This window comes from Pangasianodon hypophthalmus, chromosome 24, assembly GCF_027358585.1.
Source record: "Pangasianodon hypophthalmus isolate fPanHyp1 chromosome 24, fPanHyp1.pri, whole genome shotgun sequence".
Taxonomy (NCBI): Eukaryota; Metazoa; Chordata; class Actinopteri; order Siluriformes; family Pangasiidae; genus Pangasianodon; species Pangasianodon hypophthalmus.
This window is the reverse complement of record NC_069733.1, coordinates 4787889-4802214: the sequence shown is the minus strand read 5'-3', so window position 1 is coordinate 4802214 and position 14326 is coordinate 4787889. Positions and strand designations below refer to the sequence as shown.

Here is a 14326-nt window from a genome sequence, read left to right as displayed (position 1 = left end):
TTTAGTAACAGATATTAGTTTACTAACGGATATTACTGCGATGCTATATCTGTGATATAATAACTCGATCTTATAACTTACCAAATTTTGGTTTTCCAGACCGGTGATTGTGGAGATCCCTCATTTTGCAGCACTTGGTCGGGGAGACAGGGAACTGGTGGTCTTAAGGAGTGAGAATGGCTCCGTCTGGAAGGAGCATCGGAACCGTTATGGTGATGAAGTGTTGGAAACTATCCTCAATGGCATGGATGAAGGTGGGCGCTCGGTTTTGTATTTATATATCATGTAAATTTGTTTGCAACCTAATTTTTATGGTAATTTTAATTCTTTAAGGGCACTTGTCCTTTATTAACAGTTTCCTATTTTATGTATGGGAGGATCATTAAGTATTTAAATAATTCAACTGGTAAATTATCTTTTCTGTATTTTTTTCTAGATTTAGAAAGTCAGGAGGAGCTTGGGAAGAAGCGTATCAGGCGCATCATCTCCACTGACTTCCCTCTCTACTTTGCTGTGGTCTCCCGCATCCAACAGGAGAGTGACTTGATTGGCCCTGAGGGGGGGCGTCTGACCAGCAAAATTCTGCCATTGGTTCAGGCCAGTTTCCCTGAGACGTCCGTCACCAAGCGGGTTCGCCTTGGACTGCAGGTGAGCTTGGATGAGGAGGATAAAGAAGCGTTAGGACTATTGTCACCGTAAGACAACACTGATTGACATTTTTTGTCATTCAATCACATGCTACCATTCCTTCCTTGCAAATAAAATTATACTGAGTTGAAAAAATATCACAAATTAACTTTTGAAACTTTAAAACCTGAAATATGAGCATAGTTATTTCATCAGGCTGGATTTATAGAGGTTGGATATTGGTATGTATGGTGTGCCATGAAAAGTACGGTGTATTGGTTGAGTTAAATATGAAGGTGAAAATGAAAGGCATGAATACAGTACTTATGAGCGGTAAATGTGTCAGAAATTGACTGCATATAATGTCTAGCTGGTTCTGCTAAGGCTTAAATGGTACAATTTGCATATAGGTGCAACTTGTAATACAATGAAATGAAATGATGGATAGCTGTTTGGCATTGCAAATATTTATATATCTACAAATACTTTAAGCCTTTGTATCAAACACAATAACATTATATGGCCAAAAGTTTGTGCACACCTGACCGTCAGACTCTCATGTGCTTTTTGAACATCCCATTCCACTCCAACCTTGGCAACGTCTTCATGGAGCTCGCTTTGTGCACAGGGGCATTGTCATGCTGGAACAGGTTTGGGCCTCTTAGTTCCAGTGAAGGGAAATTGTAATGCTGCAGTGTACAAAAACATTCTATACAATTGTTTGCTTCCAAATTTATGGCAACAGTTTGGGGAAGAACTACATATAGGTGTAATGGTCAAGTATCGCAAACCTTTGGCCACTCTTCCTGTTTTGCTGGACTAGAAGAAATTTACACATTATTGCCTTATTGAGTTGAATGATGGATGATTTTTATCAGCATGTCAGAATGGCTTTTGAGGAAAGTAAGAGTAAGTGCACAGAGATTGACTAAGGCGGTTTTTACATGTATGATGAATAACTGGAATGTGCCTTTGTGATAACCATGATTAAGCTTTAGAAATTACTGATGCTCGATAAACATAGATTTTCTTAGTTTAAAAGTGATGAAAAGTACCATACCCTCAGTCTTTAATTTCCTACAAGATTCAGAATTTTCACAAGTATATATAATTATACTGGGTTAGGTTAAATGCATGTATTCTCTTGACCTGCTTCTGTAACAACAGCCTCATACCAAAGTTTGTATACATTTTTATGACCAGTTGAACTGTGCACTATTTGCATTATTTCTTTTATTTGTAAACATTAATATCCAAAAGCAGTACAGCTTAATCAAATATTGTTAAACCTTTGCTTTGTAAATAGACACACAGATGATACATACTCATATTTTAAGTTCTTTATTATTTTAACAGGGTCATATATAACAGGGTAATATCTTTCTTTCTGTGATGTGAATGAACCTTTTGTAACAATTTCTTTTTATAATAAATATTCCTATCTGACCAGTTCATTTGTGTCTTGTTTGCTGTTCTGTTATTATCTTAATTATAATCACTGCTGAAAATATATTCAAATTTTCTCTGTCTTCTCTCTCTGCTTCATCCCATATTTTGTCCCATTTGATTTCTCTTCTTCATTCTGGCTTCTCCAACAATTATTATTTCGTCTGTTATTGCATCTCAAAAATGTGCAATTTAATTTCTTAATTTTTCAATGATATGACTCTGCACACATGCTGCATTTATCCTTTCCCTATGTTCTGCTTCTCTCGCTGCCATTTACATTCCTTTTCCTTTCACACTGTATTTCTCCTTAAATGTTCTCTTTTATCCGTTACACACATCCCTGAACATCATTCCCTACACCCTTTCTTTTTACTGCTATACCTGGTGCTCAGGCCCAGCCGGTCCCTGATGAGCTGGTGGCCAAGCTGCTGGGGAACCAGGCCACCTTCAGCCCTGTGGTGACAGTGGAGCCGAGGCGCCGTAAGTTCCATCGGCCCATTGGCCTGCGCATCCCGCTGCCTCCATCCTGGAGGGAGAGTCCACGAGATTCTGGCGAGGGTGACACTACCAGCCTCCGCCTGCTCTGCAGTGTCATTGGTATGACAAGATTATTCGAAGAGAAACACTTGAAACACTTGAGAAACACAGAGAAACATCATAATTATACATTTTAACTTATGTTGCACGTTTAAGGTTTTCAATTGACTCACATTCGTAGTAATAATAATAATAATAATAATAATAATGTGTTATTGTTATTATTATTATTACAAATGTGAGTCAGTTGAAAACCTTAAACGTGCAACATAAATTATTATTATTATTATTATTATTATTATTATTATTCAAAATATTTTGATCAAAAATACAGGGACAGTAATAGCAGAATGTACACCATTATTACACTACAGTATAAGTCTGATTAATGTCACAGAGAAAAAATATGAGGTTGAACCACAGGATTAACTCCATGTAAACTATAAATATATAATGACTGGTAACTGAAACAGTAAGAAAGTCTGAGAGGCATTTCTAAAAGTATTCTTCAGTCAGAGTAACAGTTCTCACTCACTTTCAGTATCCACTTTATCCTGGTCAGAGTTGCAGTGAATTCAGAGTGTATCCCACCAACACTTGTGTTGTGAGGCAAGAAGGCAACAGTTGTGTCTCATATATTTATACTTTCATGGAACTGTCATTTGTTCAATAGAAATATGGCTTAGCTGTGAAGGAAAATTGTGATACTTCAAATTTGGCCTGAAATTGACTAGAGTTTTCCTTATGCTGCCTGCTGATTATCTTGTGAGCATTCAATGCCTCTTGAAGTGAAAGACAGGGTGGTGGTGTTATTCTGAAAGGTGGATAACAACTGTACAATGAATATATATTAAAGTATATCTTGAGTATATCTTAAACTGTTTATTAGCACATGCGTAGTCAGCATAGCAAAATACCATCGCATTAGGCATTATTTTTTAGATGGCCTGTTCAAATTTGCTACATTACTTTAGTTAACGTCAGCTCTTCTGCATTCCTTAGGTGGCACCGACCCAGCACAGTGGGAGGATATCACTGGCACAACCAAGCTTATATATGCTAATGACTGTGCCAATTTCACCACCAATGTGTCTGCACGGTAAGATAACAACCTGCATGAAATAAGGGCCATGCTCTTTAGCATGTTCTTGGAAGATGCCTTTACACAATCAGACAGACAGGCAAGACTAAGAATAACAAGCGCAAGATATAACTATAAACATGAGACTGCGGTGTAGACAGAAGCACACAAAAGGCTTAGCTTAGCTTGTGAGTCTGTGTTTGTTAGTGTTTATCAGTGTTATCATGTCACACAGAAATCAATAGATATGGAATCCTGATATCACAAGTTGATAGCCACACCACTCTACCAACCTGTATATCAGTGCCTCCCTGTGGTAGAAGATCAGCTTGCAGCTTGTTTTCTGATGGCTTAAATTGTATGTAGCCAAAGCCCCAAACTCACACTGCATCTGAACTACTCATCTACCACCAGCTGGCTGGTAACCAAAGATGCACTGCAAGTGAACAAGTAAAATAAGGAGTTCTGGACACATTTGGGCTCAAGGAGAAACTTACAGCTGTCCCCTGTTGATTTGGCAATAACTGTGAAGATCCTAGCAGAGCTCCTTGTTCAGTCTCTCTACGAGGGCACTGGACTCAGGATGGTAGCTAGGGGCGAGACTAATATTCACACTTGGATGCTCAGTAACTGCCCTTCACATGTGAGAGGTAAACTGTATACTTTAATCTGAGATATTATCCTCAGGAAGCTTCTGCAGTCTGGTATGCAGCAGGAAGATCTAGGAGAAGGACAAGTCTCCATGCCTTAGAGAAACAAATGACCATCACCAGTAATGTGTTATTACCTTCATAAAGTGGGACGTTTGTGACAAAGTCCACCAAAGGTTGCAACCAGGGCCACTGGGATATGGGCAGTAGTGCTACCATCCCTGTTGGCAGCTGACAAATCTTGTCTGGCTTGGGAACCTTGGGTCCAGATTTATAAATACAAGACAGAACACCAGCCTTGATATCTTAGATCATGGACAATGTGTATTAGTAATACATAAATGAGTGCAAAACATGGAACAGCTGAAAAATGAGACATTGATTTGATTCTGATTTCTTTGCTGTTTCTTTAATGTCATTTTGTTCTACTGATGTCCTACCTACAGTAATCAGACTGAAACATTCTTCAGACTCTCCCATTTATCATGCCAAACTGCTTGTATCTTGCAATTCTGCAGACCCACATCCACAGGGGATAGGAAGCAAACTAGATTGAAACACTTGCGCCATCACATACAACTTGTGTTCCAGCAACCTGATCAACACAGTTGACAAATGACTTACATGTTCCACCAAACTGGGAGAGTAAACTAAGATATTGTCCTTATAAATGCTGACATACCTAAGGGAACTGTCATGGAAGGTGTTTAGACTACAAGACTGGAACACTGACAGAAGACCTATAGAACCTTTCTTCCTGGACACCTCCACTAGGTTTTTGGACTCCAAAGGAAATTTAGCATTAGCAGATTTATTAGCAGAGTTACTCTTCAAATACAAACAGAAAAAGAAGAAAAATTCTTTAACATTGGATTCACTTAACAATATCATTGGTTTAGCCAAACAGATCTTTGGTGGGGCTTTGCAATGTTTCTGTTTATGGCCTGAGCTCCTGCAGTATATGCACAACCCAACATGGAGCACTCTCTATCTCTTTGATAGAGAGTGAGGTAAGTCTTATAACTTCATGCATTCCTGGGTATCAGCTAGAGACATTTAGAGGATCTGGGGACTGATGATGATGGCTTTCTCATTCCAAATGCTGCTGGTAGCCAGGGTATGGAACTGAAGTCTGTACTCAGAAGGTCTCTCCTTACCTGAATTACAGTAGCTGCTTGCCTTCCTTTGGCAAAATGTTCATAATACCATACCTCATCTCCCTGCCATTCCCAAATTAGCTGTGGTCTATTCACCTTTAAACAGAGACACCAGGCAATATCTAACAAGATATTCAAACCAGAGAAACACAGAAGTAAGGGGTCAACACGAACAGAGCTGATGTTATTGGTAATGCATTGACTTCTGGATGCATTAAAGTAATACATACAAAAGGCAAGACAGAACAAGACTAGGCATAATCAAGTAATAACTGGAAACGCAAGTACATTTTACCAGTCTCTGGGAGCCAGAGTGTAGTTTCTGTATATTTTTCACAGAAATTATCCATCCAACCACTTTCGTTACTCTTTTTGCTTTCTTTTCCCACAGTTTTTGGTTAGCAGACTGTCCTCGGACTGCAGAAGCAGTTGCCTTTGCCAACCTGCTGTACCGTGAGCTGTCAGCAGTGCCATACATGGCTAAATTTGTGGTGTTTGCGAAGATGAATGAGGCGCGAGAAGGTCGATTGCGCTGCTACTGCATGACTGATGACAAGATGGACAAGACCCTAGAGCAGCATGAGAACTTCACTGAAGTGGCCCGCAGCAGAGACATAGAGGTTAGAAGTTTTACAGTATGTTAATTAGAGAACTGGAACTGAAAAGGATATTAATGTTAACAGAGCTATAGCTCATTCTGGAGCAGTAGAGAAACTCACAGGCAAACACTAAAGAAATCACTAACACTACTACTCACTACCTAGGAACTGCTGCTGTAATCATAAAGAATGTCCTGTGCTTATTTTAGGCCTTAAGGACTTAAGGAAGTATGTAAAGGATTCATGATTCCCCTGCTCATTCTTGCAATTTTCTGACCAGCCCTTGCGCTGCTGTCACATGAGTGGCTGATTGGATAATTACATGAATGAGCAGGGGTGAAGGTGTTCCTATTAAAGTGGCCGGTGAGAATATTGAAAAGCATTAATTTGTGCTATTCTGTAATACTGTGCCATTACTCACAGGTAATGGAGGGCATGCCATTACACTTGGAGTGCTCAGGGAACTTGATCCCCATGAGGAAGGCTACTCAACAGCCCCGTTGCTTCAGCTTCCAAGCCTTCAGAGACAACAGACTTCCTGTCTCTGTGAAGGTAGCCCCTTCATTTAAATGCATCTGGCATCTAATTCATTAATTGTTTATTCAAACTTTTCATGTTTCCTTGTACTGGCACTTCAGTGCCAGCAATGAAATCAAGATGTTTCTTACACTTTGTTTTTCATTCACTGAATCCATTTTTTTCTCTTTCAGGTAAGAGACAGTAGTAAGGACCCCTCTGGCTTCTTGTCCTTCCTACGCAAGTCTACCAAGTATGAGGACAGTCAGCAAGTACTCTGCAACCTCAATATTACCATGCCACCATGCATAAAGGTAATCAAAAACATCCATTCAACATTTTTAAATATAATTATTATATTAAATATCTCATTTATACAGTGACATACACAAATGTCTGACCACTCAGTATAAACAGTACATATTATATGCCAATATCAGATTGGAGGGGGTGAGGACCGAAGGAGGACACTCACCCCTTTGGCCCTTAGAGAGAGATACAGTGCTCTCAATGAACCAGCTGTAGGTAAGAACAGGCCTGTATATACGTAGCTATCACACTTCTCCTATCTACACTCCATACTACCTTTGCTTGATCATGCTTTCAAAAAGATTTGAGCTCTAGCATTAGAGTGCAGAAGGTCTGAGCCAATGATGGTCTGATTTCTGCAGCATCAATGAGCGCCATGGAAAGGACAGAGTTAAAGATGGCTTTAATAGCTGAACAGCTGGGACTGAGCTGGGCTGGTGAGTGAGTGAGTGAGTGAGTGAATGAGTGTTTTATTCGTGAGAGTTTTTTTAATGCTTATTATGGTATGTTTTATCAAGACATATCTGGAGCCTCATTGTTTCTTTGAACATTGACCACAAAATTAAAATGTTTTGGCCAAAACGTTACCCTTTAAGATCATTTAAAAATAAAATAATAGTATGTTCCTATGCTTTAGAAAGACCAAAGCTGTGTGTCAGACAGGGTCAATGATGGTGCTTACTAAGGAGTATGACACAATCATTAACTGATGTGTGCAAGTACATAATTGTTATAAAATGTCATTTCTAATCCCCATGTAGAGCTGGCCCGAGAACTCCAATTCAATGTGGATGAAATTAATAGGATTCGCGTGGAGAACCCCAATTCACTCCTGGAACAGAGTTCAACACTGCTCAATTTGTGGATTAGCCGTGAAGGCAAGAGAGCCAAAAGTAAGTGCTCCGTCAGCTGTGAATAGTAGGCTTAAAGCCTGAAGTCCTTTAGTCATCTAGGTGATTTGGATTTATACTAATGTTGAAAATTCCCTGAAATTTAGTTGAAAATTGAGTCCAACTATGACATCATGGAGTAATTTCTCATATGTATATCTAGAAGACAAGGAACAATCTTTTGAGGATATCAGAATACAAAGGAAGAATGAATGAATGAATGAATTTCCCAATTTCTCATCATTCAGTAGGACTGATGAATCTCCTGTAATGTGTGGCAAAATGTCTTATTGCTAAACTGGCTCACTCCTCTCTGGCTCATGGCATATTTGCCAACCTCATTGCAATTACAGCGCTGCACCATAACAGTGAGATTAAATAGCCCTTTTAGCCCTTATTAGTATAATGTCCTAGGTCATGTGATATTGAAAATGATGATGTTTGATAATATTTAGCCTTTTTTACTACAGATGTGAATTATGGATAAGATCTGTAATTCTTTCTGTCCTGGTAATCTGCCCTGCTACAGTGGAGAACCTGTTCATGGCACTGAAGAGCATTGACCGAATGGACATTGTGAACATGCTGGAAGGTCAACAGGGTAACCATGAACAAGAAAGGCGCAGACACAATGACCGAGACCACCTCTCTCTTGGCATATCAAATGGTAAGAGATTCTTCAGTGCCTTGACCCTCCATAATTCCCCTTCCTCTGCCCCATATGAGTCCTTTTACCCCAAAACCTGGTACCCTTTTACCCCAAAACCGTTTCCTCACCTCCAGCTAACAGCTGCAGCCATTCCCTATGTTCTAACCACTTATCCTTGATAATGTAGCTGAGAACATTTACGTCATCAATCCTGCTGCCACCAGGACCAGGGCTAAGGACATCCCTACAAACCTGCTTACATCTTTCATAATCTGTCTGATGCTAATCAAATTTCATGGCCATCATTAAGTGTGTATGGCTATATATATGTTCTCTCAAATAAGTAAACACCTGGTGAGTCATAGATGACTGTCCCATGAATTAGTAAATTACTTGTTGTTATGTCCACTCTTTTCTATTAAACAGAAATGACCATATAAATCATGAACAGCAGTTATGCATACTGTTTTCTTCACTGTGTTTTGATGTGCGTTCAGAGTTGCATAAAGCTGACTGTCATGATTTGGCCTGCCTCATGTTTGATTGGTCATTATTATGGCATGACCATGATGGAAAAATGCAGAAGTGAAGGAGGTAGACAACCAAGATCTCAGATCAGGGCTGGGTTGAGGTGTTGGAACAAGTGGTTTAAGGTCACATGTTAGAAATGTCAGTTAGGGTACTTAATGCTTCTCATGCTAATACAACATATAAAGTATGGTGGAAAGAAAAAATAAGATATTGCATAAGTGTTGGATCTTCATGTTACCTAGTTTTGAAACAAATATGAGTAGCTTTTGAGTGCATGTATATACAGTATAATGTCCTTGTTTTGTCACAGTAGTAGCTCTTTATTAATACTCTTAGCTACTTCTGTTTTTTTTTCCTTTGCAATAAGCTGCCCTTGTAAGAGAAACAGCAAAGCAAGCTTTTTGGTTCCAAAAATCTCAAATTATATGAGTACAGTATTGCAGTATCATGGAAATAGCTGTAAAAATCACACACTGAATGACAAGATTTTGCTTTGAGAAATTAAAAACCATACAATCTGGCACACCAGTTAAAGGCTTACCACGAGTCCAAACAATGTGTCATCCCTCTTCCCTTTGACCCCTCTCTTTGTGATCACTGGACATATCATCTGCAGCCTAGCCTCTTCCTCCTCCACCTCCTCCTCCTCCACAACTCTCTGACCTTTGACCTCATACAGACATCATGTTGACCTCTGGCCCTCACCTCTTTATCCTTAGATCTGCATTTTTGCCTATTCCTTTTTCACAAAAACACACCACCAATCTTACTGTTTTTTTTTTTCTGTGATCAAAATTCCCTACTCATTAGCTGTACACTCAGTGTCCCCTGCAGGAGGGAGGTGTTTCTGACCCTGTCACCTTCTGTCTCTGTCTCCTGTTCCTTCTCTCTGTCGTCTTCTGCTGTCCTTCCTCTTTCTATCTTCCTGTTCTGTTACTTTCCACCTACACACCCCCTGCTCTCCTTTCTTCTTTCCCTGATGCCTGTATGCATGCACTTGAGGCCCAGTGCTGTTTGACTTCATCACTGCTTGTGGATGTAGAGGTTGGATGCCGATCTATGGAGTTATTGACACATTTAGCATACTCATAGTCCAACATGAATGACTGACACTCATAAGGCTTATGTAAACACTCTATGTAGGCCTGCAGACGGGTGACAAATTAAAGGAGAAACCTGAATAAATGAGTGCAGAAACATAATGAATGCAGATGCTTCAAGACATGTGTGTTATGATACAATTAAGCAATTAATGTAATACCGTGCTTTGTGACATGTATAAAATGCTCTAAAAACCCAGCTGACCTTGAATTTGCATCAAGATCACAAGACGTTGACAGTGTTCATTATTGCATTTTCAGTCACAAAGATGTTCAACTGGCTGTGTTTCAACAGGAAAGTGATATGTTCATTTAGATCTATGAGAAAGATATCAGGAAATAGAGCTGGCCATTGTGATGAAAACACGCACAATCAGTGGCCATGGCACTCTTGTGTTAGTGTAATATGTAAGAAAAAAACAGAACAACTTTTCTACCGGCGACTGAGAATGTAAATGCGGAACATGATCAGACTGTCAGTAAAAACACTAAAGACACTTTCTGTTGGGTTTTCCTTTTGTCACCCATCTGACTTCAGTGTTTGCTGTGTAGTCTATGGAGACATGTACACAAACATTCACGAGAGTGTTGTATCCTCATCAAAACTGCACTTTGGGTCCTCTCTATGTGTTTGTTCCTAAATCAACATGAGAATGCCCTTCAAATAATGTGCACTGTGGCATGCTGTATGTTTTGCATGTTGAGTTCGCCCAGCATGTGGCATGCAGTATAGAGACTCAAAGCCTTCCCACTTCTCCAGTTACTGCATTCAGATGGGAAAACAAAATGGCGTTGTGGATTCGATTAACGCTTTTTGGTCACTGTACTGTACTGTGAAGTTCTTTGTTTCTTGTCTGTCCTTTACCTGTGCATCACCAAAGCCTTAATTATGTCCTTTTGTGTTTCCATTTTAGTAATAAATCTCTGTTATTTCCTTAATCATGGCTACTCCATTAGCAGTTTGTTTTGTTTGCATTAGTAAGTGTCTGTTCTATGTACATGTGTATATGTCTGTGCTCAGCAATCAACCTTCCTGGGTGTTTGCGGTTCTGTGGCTGTGTTTAATGGATTCCAATCTGTTTATTTATGTTGCTTATGTTTGTGTGTTTATGTGTCCGTGTGTATATCTCTGTTTATGCACAAGGAGCCCAAGTGTCCTCACTGTCACTACAGTCCTACATATGACGTTACACAATATTATTACACATTATTAGATTGTTGCTCATACTGTGTTCTCAGTTAGACAAAACCTTTACAAAAACATTACCTTTCTACAACCACATATGTTGCATCGATGCTGCAGGAATATTTATAAAATCCGAATGATCCTTAAAAAACATTAACTTAAACTTATTGTTATCTGGGATACAATCCAGATGGCTAATAGACACATTGTAGATCACATACAGCAGTCTCTCTGAAGTGAGAATATAGCCAGCTGGTGTCACTGATATCCCGTGCACACTCAGCATATTCCTAACTACCAAATGCATTACACTCATGTTCTGCTTTCAGATACTAAGGGACAAAAATACAGTCGTACAGTACTACCCCACCCCACCCCCAAACCCCTCAACACACACACACACAGACACACACACAAAACCAACCAAACAGCCAAACACACCTCACCTTTACAAATAAAATGTAAAAAACTACAATATGCTGACCCAGTGTGTCAGCAGTGTGTAGTCAGAGACTCAACCTTCCTTCCAGCACGTATTTCCTTCACCTATCTACTTATATCCTTATTGGCTACCTTCTTGTTCTTTATTTTTAAAGCCTACCAACTCTTACTGCCTGCTATTTGTTATTAGAAATATTACCATTTAGGGTTTGCACTGAATTTAAAAATAATAAACAGAAAGCATTTGGACTTTGGACAAAACAGTAAAAACATAAATCTATTTATTCTAAAGTTTATATAGCATTCAATACTACTGAATGGAAATACACTATGAACCTTATGCAATTTAAAGTGTGTTTTAGGTGCATGTATTCATGATGGTAGCCTTAGACTTATTCTCTTAAATTTTTTTTTCAACATAAGGGTTTTTACCGGGTCAATAATCCAATAATAAACTGTTAATGGAGTTAACAGTTTCTGATATCAGTATATCATACTGACTTTTTTTTTTTGCTTAATCATAAATTAAAGGCCACTATTTGGTTTAATGCTATATTCTCTTTCACAGTATATCATGATACAGAGTAATAGTAACTGTGCTTAGACATTGAGGTCATGTGAGGAAGTTTATTCTTCCACTGAATTCACATTCCAGGGCCATGTGGTAAACGAAACTTTGTGTTGTGTATTGGACAGTTTTATCAGTGCAAGGCCGTAAAACAGGTCGGGGGTTACAGACTGGTCAAACAGTTGAACTGCTTTTTTCGGGATAACAACATTGTGTCACCCAATATACAAAATGCCCTCTGGACTTGTATAATTATTTTAGAATGTGGATCTTTGTATTGTGAAGACTTTAGCAGAGTTTTATTTCAGAGTAAGTAAGACTTTATTAGACACGTTTTATCTGCTGTAGTGCAGCTCATTTCAGTGCAGGCAAAGCCAAAGAGTGTTTCCTTTAAAATATAAATGCCATAATAGATATATATCTATAATATGTATTCCAATGTAAATATCATAGCCATTTGTTTCATATTGCTTTTTTAATGTATTATCGAATGTCAAATAAGTATGATTTCAGTGATAAAGTCTAGTAAATAGCTATGTCAATTTTGATTTTCCTTTTTTGAATTTTTTTGTTTGTTGATGGTGGAGAGCTTTTTTCATTCAACCATTAATTGCTCTTTGTCATTGGATTTGCCCTCGGAGATGGAGCACTGGAGCACCCTTTGTCGAAAAAAGGGTTATTTCTCTAAAATTGGCATATGTACAGTTTTAACATATTGCGTGAAAAAACAGACGTGTAAACTTGAGTATATGATTGCTTGCATGCATGCTCTGCAGCTTGACATCGATTACAAATTATATGACTTGGAGAATAAGCGCATGACAGCATTATGCACGTATGTCTATGAGCAGGTGGTGTGTCCCAGATCCTAAAGGTCTGTAGGGGTGTCTTTGCTTCCTGGTTAACAGACAAGAATTAATCCTCTGCCCTTTTCTCTGGCGGCAGTAACCTGTAAAGTGTCAGACAGCGGAACAGCCTCAATATTTATTAGATAATAACTTGTGTATTGGATGCTGTCCCCCCGCTGCCTGTACTCCTGCTGTTGGCTGGTATGGCTTGCAAGAACCTTCCGATCCCATTCTTCCCTCCCACGACTCCAGGTTATCCTTACCTTTCTCCCCATTGTGACCCTTCCTTCCCCACCCTTCCCTGGTTCAGAGCACACCCCTCCTAGGGCCCTAAGGAGGGGATAGGGTGGGGAGGCGCATGTCAGTGTGCCTCTCTCTTTGTCACTCCAGGTTATGGACTGGTGGCTCAGGACGTGTTGGCCTCGCCAGCCTCCGTACAGCACAGCCTGGCCTCACCAATGGGGCTCGAGCCCTACTGGCAGGAAGTGTCTAGCATGGAAGGTGCTCCCATAGCCACCACTGAAGAAGATACACTTATGGAGATGTCCGAGGTGCAGGTGTGGCCATCAGGCAAAAGCCCATGTTTGGTGGCTGTGGAGGACTCTTCGCTTGAGTGTAGCAACGCTGAGGACTCAGAGGGGCTGTCCTATGGGAGCTTGGGCAGACCAGGCAGTGCCACACCAGGTACAGGACGTGGCCCCATTGGGCTGAGTGGGTCTGTTGAGCTGCTGGAGGACCAGTCCATTGGGGCAGACTCGGAACACAGTGCCGCCACGCCTGGAACAGGGGTCAACATCAATGGGCTGGATGGAGGTCAAGGGTTGGAGATGGATGAGAAGGTTGCAGTGGAGGTTGCGGTTGGTGCAGGCAGGAATGTTTCAGAAAGAGACATTGGAGGTTTGGGAGTAAGAGATGACACAGGCTTAGTGGAAGGCTTGTCTGTCATTTCAGGACAGCAGAGGGTTTACGCTCGAATGTGTGAGTCTCCTGGGCTTAGCCGAGTGGCTGATCACAACGGTGACAGGTGAGTTGGCACTGGTATAGTAAAGATTTTTTTTCTTATTTTCTATCAATATTGAAAAGGCTTACATTTTGGAACACTTACAAACTGACAATATTGTCCCTTCAACAATTTCTTTGCTTAGCAAAAGAAAAAAATGATTAGAAAAAAATAATTGAATAATGATT

The 14326-nt window shown here is 39.8% G+C and overlaps 1 protein-coding gene across 7 annotated transcripts in view; it reads left to right on the top strand.

Moving 5' to 3' along the window:
* Positions 1 to 14326, top strand: part of ank1a (ankyrin 1, erythrocytic a) — a 107605-nt gene that overhangs the window by 76587 nt on the left and 16692 nt on the right. For 6 of the 7 annotated variants that reach the window (XM_053229037.1, XM_053229034.1, XM_053229035.1 and 3 more), the window contains 12 exons: positions 100 to 254; positions 437 to 648; positions 2469 to 2673; positions 3616 to 3712; positions 5893 to 6121; positions 6524 to 6652; positions 6811 to 6930; positions 7057 to 7141; positions 7288 to 7362; positions 7687 to 7818; positions 8345 to 8482; positions 13529 to 14162. In XM_053229037.1, the coding sequence (XP_053085012.1) occupies positions 100 to 254; positions 437 to 648; positions 2469 to 2673; positions 3616 to 3712; positions 5893 to 6121; positions 6524 to 6652; positions 6811 to 6930; positions 7057 to 7141; positions 7288 to 7362; positions 7687 to 7818; positions 8345 to 8482; positions 13529 to 14162 (2211 nt within the window). The remainder of the gene's footprint in view (positions 1 to 99; positions 255 to 436; positions 649 to 2468; positions 2674 to 3615; positions 3713 to 5892; positions 6122 to 6523; positions 6653 to 6810; positions 6931 to 7056; positions 7142 to 7287; positions 7363 to 7686; positions 7819 to 8344; positions 8483 to 13528; positions 14163 to 14326) is intronic. The other variant, XM_053229039.1, reaches the window with a different exon arrangement.